Source organism: Silene latifolia, chromosome 5, assembly GCF_048544455.1.
Source record: "Silene latifolia isolate original U9 population chromosome 5, ASM4854445v1, whole genome shotgun sequence".
Lineage (NCBI taxonomy): Eukaryota > Viridiplantae > Streptophyta > Magnoliopsida > Caryophyllales > Caryophyllaceae > Silene > Silene latifolia.
This window is the reverse complement of record NC_133530.1, coordinates 7,330,155-7,357,881: the sequence shown is the minus strand read 5'-3', so window position 1 is coordinate 7,357,881 and position 27,727 is coordinate 7,330,155. Positions and strand designations below refer to the sequence as shown.

At 36.5% G+C, this 27,727-nt stretch overlaps 2 protein-coding genes and 1 long non-coding RNA gene across 7 annotated transcripts; 1 reads left to right on the top strand and 2 right to left on the bottom strand.

Moving 5' to 3' along the window:
* Positions 1-624: 624 nt before the first annotated feature.
* LOC141656582 (uncharacterized) lies at positions 625-3,789 on the top strand. Its single transcript, XM_074463532.1, has 4 exons — positions 625-1,181; positions 1,341-1,411; positions 1,502-2,563; positions 2,835-3,789. Exons 1-4 carry the CDS (start codon positions 920-922, stop codon positions 3,543-3,545), a joined length of 2,106 nt encoding a protein of 701 aa, XP_074319633.1. The 5' UTR covers positions 625-919; the 3' UTR covers positions 3,546-3,789.
* Positions 3,790-7,648: 3,859 nt separating this feature from the next.
* Positions 7,649-19,722, bottom strand: LOC141656590 (uncharacterized). 5 transcript variants are annotated; one of them, XR_012548534.1, is made up of 5 exons: positions 19,420-19,722; positions 19,280-19,311; positions 16,035-16,291; positions 14,506-14,938; positions 7,649-7,871 (listed from the first exon to the last, which is right to left on the bottom strand). It is a non-coding gene; the product is annotated as an uncharacterized LOC141656590 (long non-coding RNA). The 5 variants fall into 5 exon arrangements; XR_012548533.1 differs by lacking the exon at positions 7,649-7,871 and adding an exon at positions 11,712-11,895; XR_012548532.1 differs by lacking the exon at positions 7,649-7,871 and adding an exon at positions 12,034-12,599.
* Positions 19,723-21,748: 2,026 nt separating this feature from the next.
* Positions 21,749-23,326, bottom strand: LOC141656587 (carboxylesterase 1-like). The gene has a single exon (XM_074463537.1). It carries the CDS (start codon positions 23,144-23,146, stop codon positions 22,109-22,111), a length of 1,038 nt encoding a protein of 345 aa, XP_074319638.1. The 5' UTR covers positions 23,147-23,326; the 3' UTR covers positions 21,749-22,108.
* Positions 23,327-27,727: the final 4,401 nt, after the last annotated feature.

Sequence of the window (27,727 nt, the reverse complement as noted above, 5' to 3'; positions counted from 1 at the left end):
CTCCGTGTTACCTAGTAGACTGACGCGTCAATGATACAATGTCATTTTACCCTCAATAGGTGATATATTGATTCGTTTGTAATGCATGTATGACACTCTTATGAAGTTATAATACATTCTATAACTTATTTACGATATTAATAAACGATGACCAGAAGCACTATAACTAATGTCCTTACACACGATATAATAATTTTATGAAAATACCCATGAGCACGTACATCAAATAATAAGGGTTATTCTAGATTAACAGAGGTCTCGAGTTAAAACTTGAAAATGCAGCAAAAATCATGAAAGACAATTTTAACGCTGAATGATCTTACTCAACTCGAATCCGGAATAAACCATTTGATGTAAAAAAAAAAAAAAAAAAAAAGTTATGAAAATTATTATTCAACAAAAAAGGATAGAAGTGTGTACTTGATACCCATCTCACCTTATTAAATGGAAAATCTTGCTACTTGTCAGCAAACTTATGAAATTATCACCATATTTAATAATTCAATCTCATTCAAATTCCAACCGATACAAAGTAAGTTTGGTCTTTGCTTCAATAAGCACACTTGGGAGTGAGTGCCATTCATATAAAAACAAATTACTCCATTATACGGAGTACAAAGTATTGCTTGACCCAAACTCACTCTCTGTCTACTTCATTTTTATCACATTGTAGAAAAATAAGGCCGTCTCAGAGTATAAAACCGTCTTACCAAATAGTTGTTGCATTTTTAGTCCTTCACCCATATAATTACCTCAATATCCAACCATTTTTGGCTCTCAATTACATAACCAATAGTACTTTTTTTCCCTCATTTTTGTAAGTCACATTTTGAAACTACTACTTCTACTTGTCCTTACAGTCCTTGCACTTATATTTTAAGGACCATACTAAGTAAATCAGAGAGAAAATTGGTGAAATATGGGAAGGGAATGGTACTTTAACTGGGGTAGTAAGTCCTCCTCCAAGAAATCAGGGGCAACAAAAGGTGGTGGTGGCGGTCGAGATGGAATCGATAAAAGGTCTGGTAAGCCGGAAGTGGTGGCGACAGCGGCCGCTGCTGTTGCGGCTTCAGGAGGATGCATGAATGCTGTACTTCATATGTTTGATTTTCATCCCTTCCATTTATGCTTACATCCAAACAATAACTCATATATTCATGATGATCCAATCCCTCTAAAAGGTAATAATACATAGACGTAGTTTTACTCTCTCCGTCCCAGTCATTTCTTTACCTTTGAGTAAAGGTAAACAGATGACTGGGACGAAGGGAGTATTTGGTAGTGCAAATATTATTGTCTGTTTCATTAATGAGGATGATGTTTCATGTTTCGTGTTTCAGGTGTTGAAGCACCAAGGAATAGTTTGGAGTCGATTACAGAAGACGAAAAAGATAATTACTTAAACATTCCGGTAATCATTTCGCATTTGAACGATGATTTAATTTAATTTAATCCATCATATTAATAATGATGGTAACTAACAATGGTTTTATTGAATCAGATGGACATTCAGATAAAAACGAATCGAAGAGACAGAGGGCTGAAGCTGGTCCAAGCGCCACGAGGAAAAGTAGAGGACACCTTATCACAGAGCAGTTGCTCTCCCACAAGTGCAAGGACACCTACACTTGTTGCTAGACTCATGGGCCTTGAAATACTCCCAGAATCAAACAACACTACACCAAGATCATCATCCTCATACTCTCATATCACACCTTCAACACCACCAAGCAGAGCAACAAAAACTCGGCCGAAAAGCAGCTCGTACAACAATGACATCCTGGCTTCCCGGCCTAAAACCCTGAATTCATCATCACCATCTTCATCCTCATCACAAAGGAGACGGTCAACGGATGTGATTGATCAACATCGGTTGTCGCTCCAGATTAACAAGGAGAACAACATTGTTAAGGAAATGGAGTTGTCAAGGCCGTCATGTTCTGCCATTAACACGAAAAGACGAGAAGGAAGAAAGTATGAGGATGAGAATAAGAGTCCTGGGTATTATGCAAGGCAAATTATGAAGCAAGTTAAGGAGACTGTAAGTAGAAGAGTTGGTGCTGATATAACTAACACAATTCAGCAAAGAGAAGTTGTTAGAAGAGATGAACATCTTTTGAGTAAGACTCCATTAAAGTCGAAAAAGTCGAGAAAAGAGGCTTCTTTATTATTATCAACATCACCAAAGTTGATAAAAACTTCAGAAACTAACAATAAAGTTTCAGGAAAACAATCAAATTCTGTTCTTCAAGAAATGGGTGTTATTACCAATATGGATGATAAAGTGCATTTGAAGCCATTACGACGCGAAAATGAGAAATTTGAGATGGATTTCAAGAAGGTTGGTGGTACTGGTACTACTAATAAACTAAGCTCAAAAATTCCTCCAAAGTCATATGATTATCCCATCAAGAACAAGAAAGACGAGCAATTTGTTCGTTCCATAACTCGAGTTCATAGTTCAAACACAGATAAGAAATGTAAGAAGACGCCATTGTCGAGTGACCTTGTTCATGCTTCTGTTCCTTCAATCATCCCTCTCAAGAAGGACTCTTCTTCTCAGGTAACTTTTTTTTAACTGTTCTACATAATATACTCCTAATTAGTAATTACTCTAATTTACCCTCAGAAATTACCATTTTCTATATAATAACTTCGTTTAGTATGCAACATTTCAATGCATTTCTAATTTAGTTACTGTTGTCTCGGTCTCAATCATTTGTTTACTTTTTTATTCTTTATAATGAATATTTTAATTAAAAGTAAACAAATGATTCTGAACCGAGTAAGTATTTTTTACGGTCAAAAGAATCTAAGGGAAAAGTGATTAACAGGAAAAGCTCACCAACATAAGTACCACCATGAACACCACCACACGGTTATTTCGAGGTCCGAGCCAGCAAAGACACCGAAAAGCAAACAAAGAAGCGACAGATATGCCCGCCGTTGAGGACAAGGATAAGACTACCCCTACCAGTACAAGTACATCCTTAGCTGAATGCCAATACATCAGTAAAATACTGAAATGTACTGGAATTGACAGAGATACCCCTGTTTCTTTTACCAGATGGTTTTCACCTTCAAACCCTTTAGACCCAACAATTTACCATACAATAGAAGGTGCACATTACCTTACCACAACAAATCCTAACCGTTCATCGTCCGATGCTAATCTAAGCCTTTTGCTTAACAGAAAGTTAATTTTTCATCTGGTTGATGAGATATTAGCTGATATGGTAAAGCCATACCGTAAATTTAAGCCATTTCATAATCGGTATCATCAACAAAAGCCGGAAAATATTAATGGGTTTCAATTAGTTAAACTATTGTGTACTAAACTACAAAGTTTTCCTAGTAAAGATTGTCAAACTCTCCAAGATATAGATGCACTTGTTGAGAAAGACATGCCAAGATTCGGAGAAGCGAGTGAATTTGTCGCGTTTGAAGACGAAGGAGAAGCCATTGTAGAAGAGATTGAAGGTGATATTATAGACTCATTAGTCCAAGAAATGGCTATGGCTATGTCTTTCTCCATGCAAAGATAATGATAGTTGGTAATGCTAATGTAATTAAATTAGTTAAATAATTAAAAAGTTTGTTTAGTAGTTAGAAGAGTTTGTTGTTAGATTATTGATGTAGGGGTGTGTAAATAGTCAAAAGTGGAGGAAATCAATGATTTGTTGGTTAGTAATTTGTTTGCTTATTGTTTAACATTGTTTGAAGCTATGTAAAAAGGAAGCCTAATCTTTCTTGCTTAAGGCAAAGAACATTCAAATGACTCTTTTTATGTAACCATAATTATTCATGTCTATGTTAGTCTGATACTTCACTTAGCTGTCATGTCGCATATCCGACACCTACTTGTTCTATATCAACACGACACTTCGACACTTCACTTTAGACCAAAAAATTGAAAAATTCGCACAAAATAGCCGTATCCGACACTCAACGCGTGTCAGACACGACACCCATGTCGGAGAGTCAGGCTAACACAGATCCATGTAAGTATATTTATAACTTAATTCGTAACTTAATTCGTAGTTATTGTATAAAACGGTCTTAAACTGTGAGACAGTTTATTTATATAAAAAACACTCATTTATTAATAGCAATAAATGAACGGTTTTCGTACGTAAAAAGGACCGTCTTACATGTAAGACCGTCTTACATGTAAGACCGTCTTATTTTAGAATCTGTGTAACTTCATGTATTAGTAGCATGATTTGAACAACGGTAAAGATGCTTAATTAAATCCTTAATCTTGAAATTAGTGATGGACTACAGAATTGTTTAGAAAAATTTGAGGAAAATTTAGGCAAGTAATTCTGGATTATATGGTCCCTTCTTTGGTTTCTTAACCTCTTTTGGCAAGTTACAACTAGCTAGATGCTAAAAGTATGTATAAATAAGTTGGTTTACTCTGTTTTCCAAGATGTGTGATGTCATATTATGATAGAAATATCAACAAAGAAGTTTAACTAAGCTGAAAACAATTGAGATTTATAAGGTATTATATGCAAAATAAAATTATTCAATCACAAATTCAAAATATGTTCGTTTTAAACAATCATCACACTAATATGCTCCCTCACACGAGTTAATAGTCTCTCAATGTCCAAAGACTTGCTCATACCAGAACTGTATAACTTTTAATTTATACGTTTTCGCTTCAATATCATATAAAAGAATCATCTAATAAATAAAATCTCTCTATCGTTCACATTATACGATCTGATGTCAATGATGCATCTTCTCATGTGAAACCAGTGAAATACACAAACTACTCGCACAAACATGCTTTCTAACTCAAAACCGTTTACATTATCGTCAATTCAATACTACCTGGAATAATCATTTCAACAAAAAGCATACCCAACAAATTGATTCCCCCTCTCATTATAAATAGTTATCAACAAACACTTAAAAAAACCAATAAAATTGGTGATAATTATGTTAACAATCTATAACTTAATCTCCAAACAAGAAGATATGGGAAGAATTATGTAATCTAGTGGCAACACCTGACTCAAGTCCAGCATATGTTGGCTCATGAAATCGTCACGTGACTAAGCTAATCTGGTCTTCAACACAACTTTGAACCTTTGTTCCAAAAGTTACACGTGGGATGTTTTGTAATTTCCCTTTATTTTTAGTTTCTTTTTTTGTAAAAGTGTTGGGTGCATTTAGCTTTGGAGACATTAACTGTAGCTAACCAACAATAACTGTGGTCATTGGCAAGAAAAAGGATAATAAATGCACAAAATCTCATTGGAGATGACACATATCCGTCACTCCGGAGTAACGGATATCATTTCCTCTCATAAATGACCCAAATAGAGAAGAGAGGGAAGCACATGGGGGTGTCCCCACCTTGTCCCCCTATCCGTTTTGTGAGTGGCATTACCCGTCACTTGCTCCGACCCGTCTTCAGCAAGACTAACCGTAACAAATGGCAGCTAGAAAGAGATGATTTCTTTTCTTTTGCGATAATTTTGTATAAAATCGTTTTAAATAAGTGTTATTATAAAATAAAATTCTACTTTTCATCATTACTCCATAATAAGGATGTCAAGGTCTTTATCGGTTTTACAATATTTTATTGTAAATGGTTTAACAGAAAACTTACGTCCTGTTCTTTTGGACTGCATGAACCTGAATTGAACTTAAATGAACTGAACTAAAATGAATTAATGTGAATGAAGTTTAACTAAATTAAAGTAAGCTAAAATGAATAGAGCTTAATAAGTTAAGCTGAACGGACTAAAGTGAATTGAAATTAAACTGAAAAGAACTGAGCTTTATGCGTTTTTTTTTTTTGGTTTAATTTCAGCTCATTTCAGTTTAGTTCAGTTCATCTCTTTACAATTTAATTTTTACTTCAGTTCAGTTAAGCGCGGTTCAGTTTAACTTCTTTTAGTCCAAAAGAATCGAGTCATACTCTCTCTTTTTTTTTTTTGATAATTTGTTGATACGTTATTTTAAGGAAGAAAAAGATAGAATCTTAAAAAAAAGTTAGTCCAACTTTTAATAATTAGTTGAAAAAAAATCCCATTTTACAAAAATAAGCAAACATGACCCAAAAAAAAAAACAACCCAAAGTTGGTGAAATTATGAGGTTGTTTGAACCAAATTACTTTGAGTAGAATACACTCAGTAGAAGATTTATTGACCAAATTATTACCCAAATGCGTGAAAGTAAGTAATTTTTACTAATATATATTCAAATATATGAGAACATAAGTAGAATGTTAAAATGTGTAATTTAAAGGCCAGACAAACATGAATTCACAAACATCAGAAAATTGAATTCCCACAAGTTTTACGGGAGAAAAGAACCATTATTGGTTGATACAGTAGTTTATTATCATGGCTATGTTAAGAAGACTGGAAACACACTCCCTTGTATTGTCATTTTCATAGAATTCAAGTAAACAAATCAAATATTATTACATTCAAATGAAAATGACACTTCCAAAACTGCAAAGATTCCTATCATCGTATGTGTGCCCATATTAATTTTGGCTATTTGGACCATGTTTGGCAATGGATGTAAACAATTTTTCTTTTTTATTGACAAAGATAAACTTTCATTAATAAAACAAAATTACATAAAATATAATTAAATGTAAGATCAAACATATTACTCCGTATCACAACTTGTTTATGTAATGTTAGGGACATAAACAAGTTGTGATGCGGAGTAATATGTTTGATCGTCACATTTAATTAGCAAAATTACAAAGAAAACATTCATTGAATTGGCAAATACATAAATAATTAGATTATTTCTATATTATGTTATTTCAAATTTTCAGTATGATGCTTTCATATTGAAAAGAAAAAAAAAAGTTTTCGCCAATTAGCAATCGACAATCTATTATTCCATCTGTGTTTTTTTATTATTATTATTATTATTATTATAAATCAATTTCACATTTTGACAGTTCTCTCTTTACTATTTCTCAAAATATATGAGTAAATACCACGAAATATATACTCATATGAAAGAGTTTTTCTAAGTTAAAGGCTCGCCTAAAAAAACGAAAAACATTCTTGGGAGTATTTATGACAAAAAAAAAAAAAAATTAGTTAATTTAGATTAATTGGTCAAATTGGCTAGTGGCTCTAAATTTTTGTCTGCCTCTCAATACTTATTTAAGCCGATCTTACACAAGTTTATTGTAAAAGGGATTCTTTTAATAACCACTCTTATCCAGTACACAAAAATCTCATTGAAGACGGCAATATTCGTCACAAGTTTGTGACGGATACCATTTCCTCTCACAAAATACCCATGAGAGGTGAGTGGGGAAGCACATGGAGGGTGCCCCACCTTGTCCCCTCTCCCTTTTTGTGAGAGGTCTTCAGCTTGTGACGGGATTAACCCGTCATAAGCAAGACGCTTTGTACCCAGTATTATGGCTATGTTATGTAGAATTCATTTTACACTATATTTATGTAAAACTATCTTCAACAAGGCTCTAATTTTTTAAAATTCGAACTTAACTAATTCATATCAGTTCACTTTAGTTAGAGCATTATTTAATGTAATTATTGATAAGTTCATTTAACTTACTACTGAGACAACTCCGATCCAAAAACAATGAAGTAATAAATAAATCAGAGAAGAGGCTCATTTGTAGAGGTCAGAAGAAAATCAGAAGTAAGACTATAAACTGGAGTACTTTCATAATACTGTGTATACAAATTGCAATGAATGAAGACAGAAACAGAAAGTCAGGCAAATAGAAAAGAGAAAAGGGTAAAAAGAGTGACAAAGCAGATTCACCTCTTTCTGGTTTTTCTTTACTGAGCTGTATTGACACCTGTCAGTTACAGTTACTTGAATGTCGAAAGTGATACTTCCTGGCCTGTCAGACAGAGATGCCTTATTTAATCCATTTATATAGGAGTATTCTGTAATTTATTCACATAGATAAATTAAGAATTTACTGAAAGATAATACGCTCTTCATGTGAATTAAAAAGAGGACCATTACTTTGCATTACAAGATGGAATGTTGAAACAAGAACACAAATACACAATTATCCAATGACTCAATAACTTTCGCAGATTGCAAGGGCATTAGCAATAGAAGAACTTACAATAGATTTGTTAAATGCGCCACAAAAATAATATACAAATTCATTTACATACAAACTTCATACCAACAATAGATAAACTTCTTCAAGGTCCATAACATGACTCACTATACTATTTCCTCTCTCACATTCTCTCTCCACAAACCTGTATGGTTGTATACTACTTCCTCCAATTCGTTATAATGTTCCCCTTTGGTTTTGGCCCGATACTTAAGGAATACTATTAAAAATGAATAAAGGAGATTGGTAGGGTTGGTGTTAGGAGAGAGAGATGAATTAATATGAGTTAAATAAGGAGTTGTGGGGCCAAAACATTAAGAAAAGTAATAAAATATGAGTAAAAAAGTTGTGTGGGTTTGGTTATAGGAAAGGGGAACATTATGTGAATAATCCGTTTCGGGAAATAGGGAACATTATAGCGAATAAGAGGGAGTATATTGTAACCCCTCTCATCCATGAATCTCAATACCCATGTCCAACAATAGAGGGTTTATAGACAAACCTCTAAAATAATGGACGCATCATCTTACAAGCCTCTATTACTAGTGCCCTAGGTGGGTCGGATATACAAAGTCTTTCTTTTGTGTAAGCAACATATAAGGAAGCTATTTCCAAATGAACCAAAATGAAAAATACGTCAAAAACAGCAATGAAGGACTGATATTAAGTGCAAGTGCGCAACCAAGATTGTCAGGATTGGAATTCTACTTTGGATCGGTGGATATTAAGTGCAAGTGCGCAACCAAGATTGTCAGGATCAGAATTCTACTTTGGATCGATGGAGTAGGTAAAATCAGAAGGTGGTAATACTTACTGACCTGTCAGACAGAGATGCCATTTCTTTATTCATTAATTCATTCACATACATAAATTAAGAGTTACTAAAAGATAATCTGCTCTCATGTTCAGAGAAAGATGATATGGAGTTATGGACAAAGTGGTTGTGGTCTCAACGTGTTAATGAGTTTAAGCGGGGTAATTCAAATCAGAGGTAAAACAACAATCAAGTGGATTAAAAGAGGACCATCACTTTGCATTACAAGGTAAGCACGTTAAAACATCAAAAATATTACCACAATGACTCCCGTAAATTATTGAGTAAGAAGGGTCGGATGTACACAGTCTTGCCTTTTATTAGCAATATAAATAAATTGTTTCTGAATGACTTAAGATGAATATTAAGTCGAGAAATGCACTAACTGATACCTTCACAAAAGAAATAAATGTAACCACTTTACTAAGCCACATTAAAACGTCAATAAGTTCAAATTAAAAACATGAGCTAGCTTAAGTGAATTGGTAACGTATTTTTTTCAAAATAGTGTCATTTTGTAATTCGAAGGGTCAATGACCTACTACAACGATACTATGTTGCTCGGACCCTTCAATATTACCTCCCGTATCCGTACGGGACACTCGACACTCAGACACTTCATTTTAGATCAAAAACATAAATCTTTTACGTAAAATATCCGAATCCGACACTTGTACACTCGCCCGTGTCAGATATTTCTGAGTCCGAGCGATAATATCAGTTTAAGGTTTAGTTTTAACAAGGAAATCCCAACGATTAAGAAAGTGAAAACAGAAGCACATCCAGGAATATTATACTAGGTTTAAGGTCGAGTTTGACATGAGCTACCACTATATGCAAAGTTACCAACTTAGCCACAAGACTAAAACCAAAAACAAAGAATAAGAGTTAGACACTACCAGAACAAAGCTCAATCACTTTAATCTCACGCAAGTTTCTTAGACAATATTAAAGCATATATTGCCATTATTATTGGCAACATAATCGCTATGTCACGCCGCCACTAACTAAGGTAACAACTAAGTATGGCTTAAAAGATAAAAATGAACACACTGTACTATCAGTGTTATGTACTGTTTAATTTAGATCATATTTTGGGATTGCAACTTTCAAATTAATGCGTGTAAGCACTAATTGCTTCGTAAGATGGAAATGTCGCCCACTATGTAGTACTAATTCAAAGAAACCATAAAAAAAACCCTTAATACCATAAATTTAGTTTATAATAGAGTTACAACTTACAAGTCAATTATTTGTTTAAAACTCCCAATGTCTTAACCATTTCGCTGTCTGAGTTGAGGAAGAAAGATGGCAAACTGGCAGAGACCTCACTACAACGCACTAGTTTTAAGTTATACCCACACTGCTGTTACCAAAGTTCGTAGGTGTCATGGTGTGAGTGGTAACTGGTAAAGGTTCTCATCTGTTAACCAAATTTCCATGAATTCATTTCCTAATTCTTGTAAATGAAGAACAAAATCTGAAATTGATCTACCCATCAAATTGATTCGGTATAGGACAACCCAACTATCAATAGAGAATACTCTTACACAAAACCAAAACAAAACCTCCTACTAAAACATGTAGGTTTCGTAAGTATGAAGTTTAATAATCCGTATCACTATAGGACATCTCCAAGAGTGAAAATATCACACAAGTACTAGTGTACTACAGAGTACAAAAGTACAATATGGCAATATTATCTCGCATATCCGTGTTAGACACTCCATACTCGGACATGGCATTGTTGACCGAGAACACAAATCTTTTTCATAAAATAGACGAATCTGATATTTGAACACCCATCCGTATCAGATACTTCTAACCAAGTCTGAGCAACATAGGTTATGCCACACCAGTTGTTAAAACTAAACTATCATACACCAACAAATGTGGTCATGCAGTGACAAAAGATTAAAATAAAGGAGCAAATATCTTAAAAGTCTATTGCTAATGCTCGTGAACAGATTGAGCTTCAACTAGTTTCCTTAACAGCAAAAAATAACAAATTTGGTCAAATGGATTGAGTCACGTCGGATTTGGGCCATATATTTCGAGTCAATATCCTCATTAAAAGTCTGCTTATTCTAGTTCATTACTCCATATAAAATTAAGTTGGCTTATTTAAATTCAATAGCTAGGCCATGTCCGCCTAGTTCAGCTTCGGTCACTATCGAGTTTGGTTATTACCCGTAATTTTATACATTATTCTAATTTGTGTATATGTAAATCAAATTTCACGTAAGCCATGTCAGAATTTGCCACTCGAAACAGGAAAGATGCTCTTATCTCATTTGGGAATTGGGATCGGGTTCAAACCCGATCAGCAAATGTGTTCAAACCAAGAGTTAGGATGAACTCTTACGTCCTGTTCTTTTGGACTTGAAGTCACTTAATTTAAGTTCACTTCAGATCTTATAAGTTCAGTTCAGTTCAGATCAGATCCTATAAGTTCAGTTGAGATCCTATAAGTTGATTGATTCGATCCTATAAGTTGATTCATTCGAATCACATCCTATACGTCACTTAATTTAAGTTCGATTCGAATCCTATAAGTTGATTCGATTGATTCGAATCTTATAAGTTGATTCGATTCGAATCCTATAAGTTGATTAAGTTGAATCCTATAAGTTGATTCGATCCTATAAGTTGATTGATTTAAATTCGATCTTATAAGTTCAGTTCAATTCATATCCTATAAGTTTCAGTCCAAAAGAACAAGGCCTTAGACTAGATTAGTTTGGAGTTTGGATCCCCCACAAGGTAATAATAAAGGTGAATGAATGATTATTTAATCGTCACTCGTCAGCAATAAAATGATTGGGGGAAGAAGAGGAAGGTCAAACAAGTACCGTAACTTTTTAGTGTAAGACATTACGTCACTACTTACCAGTTTTTTTATTATTGCAGGAGAAAAAATCAGAGGTATCCACACACTCAAGGCTGATTTTGCAGTCCATATGAAGGAAGATTTTAACCCTGCAAGCAGAAACTTCTCATGGCACAAAAATGGATGCAACTCTTTTTTTATATTTGGGTTAAAATATACGGAGTATCATCATTTCATCTTTTCAGCTCCACGACACTTGTCTACTACTTCAGCGTCTTTATAGGCATATTTTAGACTATGTTTTGCATGATATTAATGCATCATTTACTCAGTTAACAGAGAGACATGCTTGCCATTTTGGCTTTACTTGGTCTCATCTTCTTATCCAAATCACAAGTTATAGAATAAGACGGTCTCTGAGACGGTCCATTTCTGTAAAAATCTTTTCATCTAATCCAAATAAATGATTTGTACATTTACATAATGGGACCGTCTCACACAATGATTAATGTATCTAAATTGATGAAATGTAAAAGCTAATCACATCTTTCAAGAAGATTAAGAACATGTAAGGGTAACACAAACTTACATGAAAATTGTCTCGCTAAATTACTCCGACTCTACTTATTCCCTTAATATACATGTATTCGACACTTAACACATGACCACCAGACATGAGTACGACACTTACACACTTCATTTTAACAAAATATACAGATTTTTTTCATAAAAATAACTTAGTCCACCAATTAAACATTCCCCCTTCTAAACGAGTATGAGTAAGATCATTGATTTCGAACTCCAAAATGAAATACGGAATAAGAAAGAATACGTCATTAGTCCATTCTTGATCCTAAGCACATAACAAGAAGAGGGGTAAGTGAGGAGAAGAAGAGGGGTGCAAGATTTAAAATTCAAAAAAGAGAATGATCGTGGGGGTATCAATGATTCAAGAAAAACAAAAACAACTATCACATTCACGTTTTCTGCTACAAATTATTAGCTCCTGTGAGCTTCATACAGTGGTGGACCTCTAACCTTCAACAAGATAATAAGCAGCCAAACACATTTATTCTGTTCAACTTCCACATATGCAGACAAAAATGTGTGTTTCGCATCCATGAACTCTAAACTCGTATGTACTTTCGACTCATCCGGCAGTAATCCAGACCTAATACTTATCATATATCCTGGAACTAACAGGTACATCTGATATAATGCTTCACCAAGGAGTTATCAAATCACCAGCAACAGTTCTAAAGACTCATATATAACATCCACATGAAATGTTGGGACTATGAATGGCAATTCACAGTCTTAATTATCAGCAAGTCAATAGTATTAGTTACCCTAAACTTGTCGAACAGTTTTCCATAGTACTCCATGAACCAGACAGTATTTCGACCGTTTTCAATTTCGCTTCATTTAACATAGATAAATTCGGAAAACATTCAAAGCAAAAAGGCAGGCAATTATATCAACTTTTCACTTTCAACTACTTTACCTTGCTTTCTTCTTATATCTTCCAATATTCATTTAGAGTTGATCATGTGCTGCCAATACTAAAGATAGTACGAGCAGTGCATGGTATTCAGACGTTATGAAAAATCAACATACCAAATAAAAGCAAACCAAGGACATGTACATGCTTTTATTTTATGAAGGACCATGATCCAAAATTCCAAAATCAATGCATGCAACAAGACTCAAGAGTATGAAGGGAGATGATGTCCGGAATTCCGGATTCTGCTAACATACATAACATTTGATCGAAAATAGCTGAGGTGTCATTATTAAGCTCCAGGATTAACAATTTATGCCCAACAGAAGTTAGATAATTGATTCTCCTCAAAAAGATAGGGGCTCAAGATCGTTAGGAGCCTGGAAGGTTTCAATATTGACCAATGACCAACAGAAAAAAAAAACTGAACTACAATCAGAATTAAAAGTGGCTAACAATTTACTAATCCCTCCATTATCAAGACAGCAACAACATAGCACTGAAAGGCATTGCAAGTTGCTGCATTAACTGCAGAAGCATCTAATACGCAATATGAGCAAGAAAAACAAGCTCACAGCAGGCAAGAGAAACGAATAATTTTGAATCAGACCTACCAAGTAGCAACAAAATCCTCTAGCTACACCTACACCCAGCATCCAGAGGCGAGTCCATGATTTTGATTTCGGTGTAGCAAAATATATACTCAAGGTAAAGTGTATAGATAATTAGTGTGAAAGCGGTAATTATTGGTGTAGCAAATCACGAAATTCTAACCGAAATTTTCGCTTTCGGTGTAGCGGCTGCTACACCACAACTCATAGTGGCCTCGCCCCTGCCAGCATCACTAAGTAAAACGGCATGTTAAGGTCGTATCTAGAGCTACCATACTCATCTGCAGTAGAACAATTTCAAAGAATTTTGCCTGCTTCAACTGCTAACAATTGTGTTTTTGTCTTTGAAGGGCACAAGTAGAACTAGTATACTAGACCTAAGAGTAAAGCACATCAGCAAAATGAGAACAGTGTGTAAAATTTCCTATTTTAAATGGTCAACTCAACCCAATTAAATACGACCAATGAGAAGTCACGGGTATCAAAGGAGTTATCGCGTAACTGACTGTATTAAATCAATTAGAATCGACAATTATAGTGTAGCAAATCTACAATCTGATGAAGTTATTCATCACTACACAACGGAGACATAACTAAACCTATAGCATGAAGCCATTAGTAAATATTTTGTAAAAATCAAAGAATACCTTTTGCTGAACTTCGCAGATAACTTTGATATAATCTCAGCTGGGCCCACTCAGCTTCTAGTGTCCACATCAAAACAAGCACCAGTCCAGCCAGGTACCTTTCGGCCATGCTCCAATCCCCTTTCCTCTTCCATGTAATAGGTTTTTCTTCTTTCCTCTTCCTTCTCTTTCAACCACCAGTGGTTGATTCTCTACACTAGTAGGTGGTTGATTCTCCTCATTAGTAGTTATCAGGTTATCATCTTTTACCTTGACTGGGAATGGAAGCATTGACAGCTACTTCATTTACTCCGTGTGTCATGGCAACAGGAATTGCACCGGATGTGCTTTTCTATGTGATTGCACTCTTACGTCAAAACTTGAATTTGAGAAATAGAAGTATAAATTATCTATTTTCCACATGACATTAAAGAGTTTTTACTCCATTTCAGACCTATAAAATTCCACAAGAAAAATAAGAAATGTCATTAGACTGACCATCATGTACTTCGAACTAGCAAATCACAGAAACTAAATAAATAACACATGTTTGGATGAAAATCATGTAATCACAACTACAATGCATGGGATCCATTAAATAGAGATGAGGTGCGAAATGACAGATTCACAGGGGAGATAAGGACCGACCAGAAAGAGAAGGAGAATAGAATACATTGATATAATTACACCTATTCAAGTTTTAATCTACGTAATTACGTAAACATCATTACATGAGTTCGTGTATTCAAGTGCGTTCCCTTGCATAGTTGCATGACACAGCTTACCTCTACAAAATCACATCCATTATTGTAATTGTGATCACATTAATCAATCATAGCTAAGTTAAGTATTTGGTAAGGAAAAATAACAAAACAAGATGATGACTATAGTTACTTTATTTTATTTTTTTTTATAGAGAAATAAATAATTCAAAGCAATGAAAAAGCAATAGAGAACAAGGAATCCTCAGATGGCAACAATCATAGTCAAAATTTTACTATTCTCCATATGTTGTTAGAATGAGGATGTGTTGATTTAGTGGGTTTTCAGCTGCTTCCGACAACTAAGAATGTTACCCTATTCTTCAACAATACTTTAGAAAATAGAAGACGCATAAATATCTCAGTCTGCCCAGCACCCCTCGTAAACATTTAAATTATATAACAGCCATCTAACAATAGTAGATGAGTCGCCAGACCCCGTTTCAGCAAGAGTGCAAGGCCCTTATAAGGTGGCTGCAATTATTGTTATTTCATTATTCACAGATGCAGTTTTGCTCCTTCCGTCTTTGACAAAATTATTAGATTATTAGTTCACTGGCTCTGATACTAAGGTATTTTAAGCAATGCATCGAATCTTTACATGCTGGTGAAGAATCTTAGGCTTCTATCGACGTAACGTGCTGTTATTAACTGGAATGAGTAGGACAATGGTAAATCCTCACAAAAAGGGAGTAAGAAACAGGAAGATACCGCCATACTAGGATGACTCCAAAATCCACTAACAAAAAAATGTTGCCCCATACACTACAGTGAGAGAAAAGAGCGTACTGGCATTAGACATGTAGATGCTCACCCAGGATTCAAACCTTCCAGTCATCTTTCAACTCTTCCAGTCTCGTGTACTGGGAGTTACTACTTCCTTGGACCCAGTGTAGACAACAGCATCAGAAGATGGCACCATATATCTAAGCAACCAAGTCAACAGCACGCGAAGCTTAGTTGCTTACCAACTTGTTCAAGTCTTCATACAGCTTTTGCTTGAGGGCTACCTCATCCTTCACAACTTTTAAAGCAGCCTCCCATACCTGAAATATCAGTGAAAAGGTAGTCAACAAAAAATTTAAGAGCACACTATATTCCACATAATGCAAGCACACTGTCGAAAAAGTGTTTTATGAATATATCAGCAACAACATTAACCAATGCCTTGAGGGCTACCGCCAACGACAAAGTAAGAGGGACGCATCATTATCCCTGTGTTAATAGCGAAGAGGTTGTTTCCGGATGGCCCATAATAAAAATTGCATAGGATAATTGCATTTATGATAAAAAATAAGTATAACCAATTTAATGGGCCATTATACTTCATTCCATCATTATCCAAAACCAAAGAATAGGGAGTCTTTGGCTTCATCGCAAAATTGATACTACCCAGAAACAAAAATTACAAGAAAATTTATTTGCACGAATTTACTTAGTTTGATGGAAAAAAAAAAGTCTTACACCACTACTTACATGAGTTACAGTAATGGTTTTAACATTATGTGATCAAACAACATACTACTATATAGAAAGAACAGTGTGGCTAAAGCAAGAGTTAACATAGATCAGCATGCAACAACGTTACAGCAGAATAGCAGATCATGTTTTTCCCTTTATATGGAAGAGGGTTATTTGAGACTGCAGAAGAAACATGGTAACATTTTATTTAATTACATTTGGAAAATAAACCGTGAGTAATCTATATAATATAGATGAAAGCATTTGCGATCAACTATACATACAGAATAATTCCAGTAAAATTTAAAAGCACAAGTCTCTCAATGTTAGTGGTCATGCCTAAAAAATTAGCATTAGGGTTCTTTCTTTTCAATAAATCTACCCCAAATATTTTGGGACTAAGCTTTGTTGTTGTTCTTCCTTTTGGACAACATCCAGTTATTCATATAGAAACAACACAACATACTAATAGAACCATGTCTTCTAGTCCTCTTCAATTGAATCCGCGCCAAAAATCATAATGAACAAGGGTAGAACTAGTCTATGTTCTGTATTCCCAACTGTTTCCAAACAAAGATCTCTCTCTGTACCATTGACTGCAGCGATTATAATCAAATTCTATGTTACTCCGACACTTCACACGGCAGCTAAGTGAAGTGTTGGAGTAACATAGAATTTGATTATAAGACATGTCCCCACACTTAAATCCTCATTTTAGGATCAAGTCTCTGTGTTGAAAATTGCGCCTAAATATTTCTCCACCACCTTTCTCTTAGAATGGCTTAAATTGCACCAAAACATTTCTCCACCAACTTTTCCTTCGAATGGCTTAAATTTTAGCACTTAAACTGATGGATCTTCATAGAGAAGATAAGATCACACTTAAAACATTAAACAACTGTCCAAATTTTGAAAATGAGACTTTCTTCTTCCTCATACTACGACAGGATGCAGTCATTCGGTGTACTGCACCACTAAGGCACTAACTATAGTCTAAAACAGATAGAACTTCAAGATGCTGATATGCTTATTTGCATGTGCTACAGAAGATCAGTGTTAGTAAGACATGTTCAGAGAGACGAACTCAGCATTAACATTTAGCACCCCTCAACTGCACCGGTAAAAGGCCTGGAAAGCCAACAATACACCTATTTACCAAGAAATCAAGTCGCTACTCTTAATACTCAAAGATATGCCCAAAGTTGCATATACAACCTTCTTGGCGGCACTATCCTTAACTAATCCTACATAAATACTAATCAATGATCACACATACTAATCAATGATCAGACACAGTAAAACAAGTTGATAGACATATAAGCAAATGTAAAACAAATAAAGCTAGTAGAGTCTAAAACCAATTTGTTCACTATTATTCTTAAGGCTCTAAGATAAGATCAAAGTTGCATATACCGCCTTCTAAATGGCACAATTCTTTGTCAATCTTACTTATATGCTAATCAATGATCAGTACACAGTAAAAAAAAAGTTTAACAGACATATGAAGCAAATGTAGAACAAGCAAAACTTCCACATCTTCCGAAACATATGCAAGTTAAAGACACTAAAACAAATTGTTAGCAAGTCTTAGGACTCTGCCGTAAGCTCAAAGTTGCATATACAGGCAGACATCCTTTCTAAACAAATCAATCATACCTAGATGTCAATCAATGATCACTAGTCACTACCTAAGTTACTTCGCTACTCACTTTGTTCATGTGTCGCATGTCTAACACTCGAAGAAACAACACGACACGACACATTGACACTTCATTTTAGACCAAAAATTTTGAAATTTTGCGAAAAATAACCGTATTCGACACTATGACCCTTGCAGCCTAGTTGGAGTAACATAGATCATTACACATTAATAACAAGTAGAACAAACAACACATCCACATCTTCCGAGATTTACACAAATTAAAGCCACTAAATAATTTGTTCACTATTCTTACGACATTAAGATAAGCTCAAAGTTGCATATACAACCTTCTAAATGGCACAAATGCACAATCCGTAACCAATGTCACCTAGATTTTAATCAATTATCACTACACAATAAATTCGAGTATAATAAACATACGAAGCAAATTTCCAAAATCTACATAAATTAAAGCTACTTAGATAAATTGTTCAGAATTCATGACTCTAAGATATGCTCAAAGTTGAATATCAAGCCTTCTAAATGGCATAATTCTTGATCAATCCTACCTACATATTAATCAACTATTACTACACGGTAAAATCAAGTTTAATAAACATATGAAGCAAATTTCCAAAAACTACACAAACTAAAGCTACTTACATAAATTGATCACAATTCTTAAGATATGCGCACATACAGCCTTTCGAAACGACACAATCCTTAATCAATCCTACTTAGATGCTAATAATGATCACTACAAAGTAAAAACAACTTACCAAACACATGAAGCAAATGTAGAACCAAAAAAAACTTCCAAATCTTCTAAAAGCTACACAAATTAACGCTACTAAAGTCAATTGCTCAGCGATTTGGAACAAAAAACTGCTGCGATATTAAGCGAACAATAAAATGTGAATTGCTAACTTACTTCTTCAATCGAAGCTTCTCATCCTCAATGAACTGCATCACCAAAAAAAACAATCGAAGAAAAAAATCAATCAACTGACGGAAAATTGAGAGAGACGCAATACAAACGTGTAGCGAAAGAGAGATGAGAGAATTGCGAACTTTTTCAGTGTAAGCGATGACGGAAGCTTAGGGAGGAAGATCGTTAGGGCTAATTTCCAGCATCAGCGACGGAATTACATTGTTCGCCATTGTTATCGACCTTTGATTGTAAGCTATGTTAATTGAAGTACTGATTTGTGTTTGAATTTGGTAATTCTGCGAAGAAAGTGTCGAGAAAACCGAGTTTTGGTGCGATTTTGCAACGATTTACAGCATCTTTGCGTGCGAGGGATTTTTACGTGACGGAAATTTTCACTTCCCCTTTTTCTCCCCTTGTGAATGTTTGGGAACTTTTCGGCCTTTAATTTGAGGAGTAAATTAGATTTTACTCCCTTTTAAAACACGTTTTGCTAAAATTACTCCCTTTTAAAACGATTTGCTAAAATTACTCCCATATCTTTACCTCAGGCAAGAAATTGCTCCCAAAAGCCAACTCAGGCCTAATATTCCGTCTTTTTTTGAATTTATGACCAGTTTACCCTTGAAATCCCTTCACCATGTTATATTCCTTTCTCATCCTCACATCACCCACTACGCCACTCATCGTCACCCGCCGAAAGGCTTGCTGTCACCCACCACGCACGCCGCTCATCATCACCCACCGAAAGGCTTGCTGTCAGTCTGTCACCCACCACGCACGTCGCTCAGGGTCACCCACCATCGTTGTCTAGTTAATGAATTGCAGCGATTTCCCACTCTCAGGAAACGAATGGATGATGTTATTAATAGCAATTCAGAAATGGAATGAGTCACAAAATCTGAAATTTTCCGTCAAATTTGGGGACATTGTTGATGGGTTTTGCCCAAAAGATCGGTCTCTTAGTGCTATAAAGATTGCTTTCGAGTTTCAGAAATTCAATGAAGGTATGATTGTAGCGGCCTTATCAAAAGTCAATAGAATGAGTGAGGAAGGAGGGAGGGTGACTGGCGGAAAAGAGGTGGCGGTTGGATTGTCCAGGGCACGAGGTGGATGACGGGAAAGCGGCACAAAGAACCACGGAGGCGAAATCGATACATAAAGTTGAAGGGATTTCAGGGGCAAATTGGTCATGAAAATAGAAAAAAGGCGGAAAAATTCAAAAAAAGACGAAATATTTGGCGCGAGTTGGGTTTTGGGAGCAATTTCTTGCCTGAGGTGAAGTTATGGGAGTAATTTTAGCAAATTGTTTTAAAAGGGAGTAATTTTAGCAAAACGTGTTTCAAAAGGGAGTAAAATCTAATTTACTCTAATTTGAGTGTGCTTAATGGGGCTAAAATAGTGACTCGTCCAAATCAAAGGTAATATTTATCATATTTTATTTGGATGGGAGGAAGTAAGTATTTTTCGAAAAAAAAATAAAAGTGAAAAAACTTAAAAATCATATTTTGATGACGAGGGGAGTCAGAGTTGTAGCCGCTATTTTTGGTGCGCACTGTGTAAACAGGTATACGTAAAAACTTGCGAACCATGTATACATTTGATATTTCAATTTTGAGCCTTTTTATATGGTATTCCTACCCGTTTCAAAACATACGTGGTACCCTTGACTAGTGTCATTAAAACTAAGCTTAACCCTAACACTAATTTTCGTCAATTACTTTGTGTTTTAGGCGTTAAGTGCTAAACTGTTCTTATGTGTATGCTTATGTGAACCTTTAATTGTTTATTTAATTTCTTCTAATTTCCTTGCATTTCCCTCCAAACTTCAACCCGATGTACTACACATATAATGTATAATCTATGAATTATGTATATTATGGCGCATGAGTCATGACTTTCTATTTTGGTATCTATTCGTCAATTTAAAAAAAAAATCGATGTGGTAACCTCGTGTTTTTTATTTTCTACATGGTAACCTCGTTTTTAACAAAAATGTCTTTGACTGACCATAATTCACGATCAAAACTTCTGAAAATGGCGATTTTTTTTACAAATTGACCGCCTTTACGAGATCTTTGATTTGAAAAAAAATTCAGTTTCTGAACTCGTAGCAAGAATTACGGCCAGTCAAACTTTAAACTTTGACTGACCGTAACTCTTTGTAGCGTGTTCAAAATGCGACATTTTTTTTTTTCAAATTGACCGCATTTATGATATCTTTGATTTGAAAAAAAAAATGGTCGCTTTCGAAACTCATGGCTTTGAGTTATGGCCAGTCAAAGACGTTTTTGGTGAAAATAAGGTTACCGTGTAGAAAATAAAAAAACACAAAATTACCACGTACAATATTCAAAAAAAAAAAAAAATGAAAACTCTACCTGCACTCGAGTAGTTTGTTTCCAAAACTAAGCATACAATACATTCATCATACTAATGACCTTATAATATGTACCAAAAAAAAAAAACTAATGACCTTATAATATATTCTACGCCTCATTAAAGTAATAAGAATAAATGAGACATACACACATTCTAAAAATGTTGTATATTGTACAAGACCTAATTTAAAGCTTATAATCACAACCTTAAACACTTTGATAGAGATAGGACTTCGAAAAATTCTTAGGTACACTCGGTGTATCACGTCACCGTACACCTTAATCAATAAGAATATTAGAATTATCCGCACTTTTCATAAATAATAAAGCCAAATCTAGGTAGAATATAATTAAAGATTTATCATTGATTAGGGTGTACAATAATTTTGTACACCGGATGTATCCAAGAATTTTTCTAGACGTTAAACCAATCCATTAGGTTTTAGACCAATTACCTTTGCGAAAACACACTCCTTACAAATTCAAAGAACTCTTCAGCTACACCATAATCATTCACAAACACACCATGGAAATGACCCTTACTAAAACTTCCCCTAACAATTACCCCTTGTTTCCGTAGCCACTCGACCAACTCAACTTGCCTATCAAAAAACGGGTCTCCGTCACACCCCACAACCGCAACTCGCCAACCCAATTCTTGAATTCGATTAACCGGTACCAACTCGTCCCCACTAAACGGGTTACAATACCAATAATTCCTATTTGTCCCAATTGGTAAAGACATGTCCCACATTAAATCAGTCACGACCAATCGTAACGCCCCTGTTTTATCCAATCTTAATTCTGAACCGGACCGGTCTATTCCACCAAAAAATGGTTGGATTAAAACCATTCCTCTAATTATTAACGGATTGAAAACGTCGCCTAGACTCGACGCTTTCAATCCAACATTATAAGCAATATTTCCCCCAGCACTTTCACCCATCAAAACACATTCCGAAACATCCCCGTAACTTTTCACCCAATCATCATTCCCGTCTTTTAACCAATACAAAGCATCCAAAACGTCTTCGTACGCAGCGGGGAGACGGTTTTCAGGCGCAAGCCGATACTCAACCGAGACAACTATCACGCTTAGCCGGTTCGCCATAAGAGCGCAAAACCGGTCAAAATTTGGAGTCGCGGCACTAAGAAGGATAAACCCGCCTCCATGAACGTATAGTATAACCGGGAGTTTCACCGGTTGAGTGAAATTTAAGTTAGAGGGTAAGTAGGTTCGAACCCACGTGTTTTTTATCGGGTTTAGTAAGGTGTCTTTCGAGTAAGAAAGGTCAAAAGAAGTATTTGGCGGGACAACGGGGTAGTATTGTTTAATTCGAGTAATTGTACCATTCGGGTTTGGGATAATGTGAAGGAATTTGTAAGGATCGATTGTATTATTGTTATTTTGAGCGATCGACTGTAATGTGATTGAGAATATAAGAAGCAAAAATAGTTTGAAATGAGAATGTTTTATTGTTTGGAGCATTGTTTGATTTAATGGTGCTTAGATTTGATAAATTTAGTTAAGTATTGATTTGAAATTTGATGAAGTTTTAAGGAAGCATGCTTGCTTAAATATGTAGCACGCGCAAACAGATTGATACGGAGTGGAGTGGAGACGTGGAGTGTTGGAGTAGTGTGCAATAACGTTAACTTTTGGATAACAAAGTGTCGAGTGACAAGAGATAACAAGAACTTAGCTATAGATTAGTGACTCATATTTGATGTAGAATGATGCGTATTAGTAATCACAAAATTGGATAATATAACATCGTGAGAATCTTTTATTCCTATATATGGTTATCATGATCAGTGGCGGATCTTGAAAGAAATTTTCAGGGGGGCCAAAAGATGGGTATTTGAATATTTTGACATACTTTAGATCTTACCAAGATGTACTATATAAACTCTATAATACATAATCAAATATAGATGTAGGGTTTTCATTTTTCAACTCACATGAACCGCTCTCATTATGGGTGTGTTTGGATAGCAAAAGTGGAGGGAAAGGGAGGAGAGGGCGAATGAGGGAAGGGAAAGGGAGAGAGGAGAAGGGGAGGGGGAATGGGGTGTGGGTGTTTGGATACAATTTCCCTCCAAATCTTGCCTATGCCCTATTGTGGAGAGATTTTGATTAGGCTTGAAGAAGGGTAATTGGATCCCTCCAAATCTCTCCCTCTCCATTTCCCTCCACCCTCATTTGCTATTCAAACAAGGAATTTAAAATCCCTTTCTCTCCCTCCCTTTCTTTTCCCTCTAAACCTCCCAATCTAAACACACCCTAAGTTTCACAAATATGAAGTAATACAAATTATAAAAGAGTACGAAACTCTAGATATATTGTATTAATGTACTTCGTAATACATTTTATAGAGTAAGGGAAGACATAAGTATTAGGGTAAATATATGTGAATATATTTTACACTAATATACTTTGGTTATAATATCTCTAGCTAATAATAGACCGTTTCTCTTAAGAATTTGTCAAAATTAATAGAGCATTATACTCCATATAATTTGTGTTGGATAAGATTTTTTTTTTTGATGGAATTTATCAATGGTGAATAGTAAGTTAATAGCAAAAACTTGATCCGATATTAAACAACCTAAGCTATACGGTAATAATTAGAAATAAGAGTAGTTATTGTGTGAGATAGTCTTACACGACGACACTATTATGTAAAAACACAACTCATATTATTAACATTAAATGAACAATTTTTTTATAAAAATGGACTCTCATAGTATGACACCGTCTTACTCTGTAATTTGAGTGAAAATAAAACTGTAGAGTTTTCTTATTTACAAAAAGTGTGTTGTGCACATTTCATTAAAAAGAAATGCATCAATTAAATATTTTATGGTAAAGTTCATGCTATTAACTTGGTGGAATGGTGGGAAACATTAGAAAATGTGATTATCACCATAGTCATTAAATAAGGTAATAAAGATACTCATAAGCCATAATCCCGTAAATGGTAAACTTGGGCCTGGGGTAAAAATACAAGGGGGGCCAACCAATAAAATCATTCCATTTATGTTGCATCTAATACAATATGCTTTGGAGTTGTTGAAACTTGGGCTGAACTTCAGGGGGGGCCTGGCCCCGGTCCAGGACAACCAAAATCCGCCACTGATCATGATAGTGTTAGTTAGAGATGGAAGTGAGTTATGTTGGATTGTTGGTTGTGTCTCGTGTTATCCACCGCATATAGGGGGAATAATGACACAGCTCAGCCGTTCGGGTACGAGAAGGTGGGTTTTGTGCCGTATCGATGAGATAAAACTGGCGGTTTAGGCAACACCTATGGCCCATGGCGTGTCTTGCCTAAACAATTCTCCTTCTTCAGCCTATTTCATGTGTCATGCGTGGACTGGGTATGGTCTTCTTTCTCAAATTTCGGCCCATGGCATGTCATGTTGTGCTGCGCCGCGGTAAGCCCAACGACCCGCGTGTCCACTACCATTTCTAGTGTTACCGTAGTATTTTTCTTATTCTATGCCAAACAAACATAGATATTCTTCATAATTCAAGCATAACAATAAATACATTCTTCACAATTAATGTCCTTAAAATACGATTAGTTACCAATCCAAAATTTAGTTCACAAAGACAAATGACAAATTCTTGCCACACAAACATTCTTCACAATTCAAGCACAAATTACAAACTGTTCCGGGTGTAATTCCAGAGCAAGTATAGTTACCACCCGTGGCTTGTTGAATGACGTCTTGAGTTGGATTCTCCTTTGGTCTTAATCGTTCCTCTCGGCCTCTCCTGCAACAATGAACGAACTGAGGGCTTGGCTTTGTGCCAAGCGTACCCACTCCGACGCCCAAGTCAGTAAACTTGAATGTATAAGTTGTATGCTAATTGGCTAGGAATATATTGTAGAGAGATAAGGAAGATAATACCAGGTGAATAGTGTATTTAGGTTTAGTTGTGGATTAGTTGGATCCTTTCCTCAATGAAGGTTGAGGAGTATTTATAGGCTTTCACCTTTTGTCACGTAGTGGCCAAGTGGCCAAGTGGCTAGCGGTGGAAAGACGATCTACCCCTCGGCCGAGGGACCTATGGCGGGCCGGCGGGCCCTGTTGACTCACCGCCGAGGGGTCTTGGATATGAGTACGCGGATATGTGTCCCGGCCGGCGAGTTGTCATCCGAGACCCAGTCGACAGCGGATGGGCTCCATCGGCTAGGCTTTCTAAGTCGTTGACTTGTTTGTGGATATCTTTGACCTTGCTCAATATGTTGACTTGGTCGGCGGTGCGAGAATATGCCCCATCAATTTGCCCCAGTAGTAGTCTATGCCGTGGTATGGGCTCCGGCGTATGCTTGAGCGTATATTCTGCGCAAGTAATTTGTAAAAAATTTCTGCACGGCTTCTTCTGCGGCGGCTTCTTTTACCCCTACTGGTCTTTCCTTAGGCCGTACCATATCCCCCCTCCACATGGATGCGTAAAGGGCATCCGATGTGGAAAAGAAAGTGACGTTGGCCGAGACCAGGGTTGAGAGTGCTTGGTTGTTTTTGATTGCCCCGGCCGGCGCTTCTTAGCTTGGTTGATTATGTGGTCGGAGAGCGGATGCTTGGGAATTTGTTGAGGAAGGTGAATAGGCAAGGAGATATGAATAGGCGTGTTGAAGACGCTTGGTCACTGTTGCATTGATTGACGTCTAATCGTTAACGATTGACATCCCGTGGTTGCATGTCCGACACGTGTCCGCACGCCGATTAGTTGACGCTTCATGGGTCATTCTCGATTGGTCCTTCTTCATGGGCTTTTCCCTATAAATAGGGCAGTTATCCCGTGAAATTGGCCACCAATTTCATTCTCCAAAATTTTCCTCTAAACTTTCAAGGGTTTCATTGTCTTCTAATTTTCAGAGTTGTTACTCCGGCGAGTGTTTTTCTTCGAGGTAAACAAACAAATTTCTTCACTTTCTATTTTGTTAAATAATTATTGCTATTATTTCTTCTGCTGACGCCGGGACTAGACCTTCTGTGCCGGAGGGTTCCCCGTCGCGTCTTGATGTGCCTGGGGGCCCTAGGTCTCCTTCTCCTGAAGTCGATCCTCGGATTTTGGAGGAATGGGAGGATGATTCTGATGTCGATGATGACGCAGACGATTTCGGTGATGATGCTGAAGAGGCTCGCCCCAAAGAGGTGAGGCGGTACGTTATGGATCATGGTGACGTCTGCAAGGCACGCGTTGACCGAGCTTGGACACATAAGTTTGCCAGTTGTTCTGGTGAGAAATTTTTCGAGGGTCACTTCTTCTTTGGCAGGGGATACAAGATTGTTATCCCTGAGGAGGGCCAGGCCGTCTGTTGCCCTCCGCCGGGCCATACCGGCGTATACATGCGGCATTTGGAGTACGGGCTCCGGTTTCCGCTGAATGAGTACGTCATGGCCATCATTAAGGCTATGAACGTCGCTGTGGCCCAACTGCATCCGTTGGCCATGAGGACGATAGTCGGCTTTGTGTGGCTTTGTCTCTTCAAGGGGGAGGCCCCGACGGTAAATTTATTCCGCGGCTTCATTATCTCCAGTCAATCTCTGGCGCGTCGGTTGGTACAGTGTGCACACGGAGAAAGGTTATGTCTCTGTTGACAAACTTACTTCTTGCAAAGACCGGAGAGATCGGTGGGTGTATGTTAAGGTGCTTGGATGACTATCCGCCCCCTCTCCTTTCGGACCAAGTGAATTTGCGGTGTGAGACTAAGGCGGAGCATGACGGATGGGTCGGTAGGAAGAAGCTTAAAATGGATGCCGGCAGGTCCTCCTTAAGGAGGACGAGAAGTCGCGATGAGGCTTTTTGAGGTGGACAAGAGTGGGCTGCCGAAAAGATGGATCCCCCCAACGCAGATCATTCTTCAGGATGAGCCGCTTTGCCATGTCGGCCTCATACCGGCCCTAGCGCAGGGTGAGTGGGGTCGGTGTGAGGCCCATCACCGTTCTCATTGTGTCTCGAACTTTGATTTATTTCTTCTACTTAACTCTTGCTTTGTCTCTTTCGCAGCCACTTTGGACCGACTGGGAGGATATCCTCCGGAGAATGGGGCCG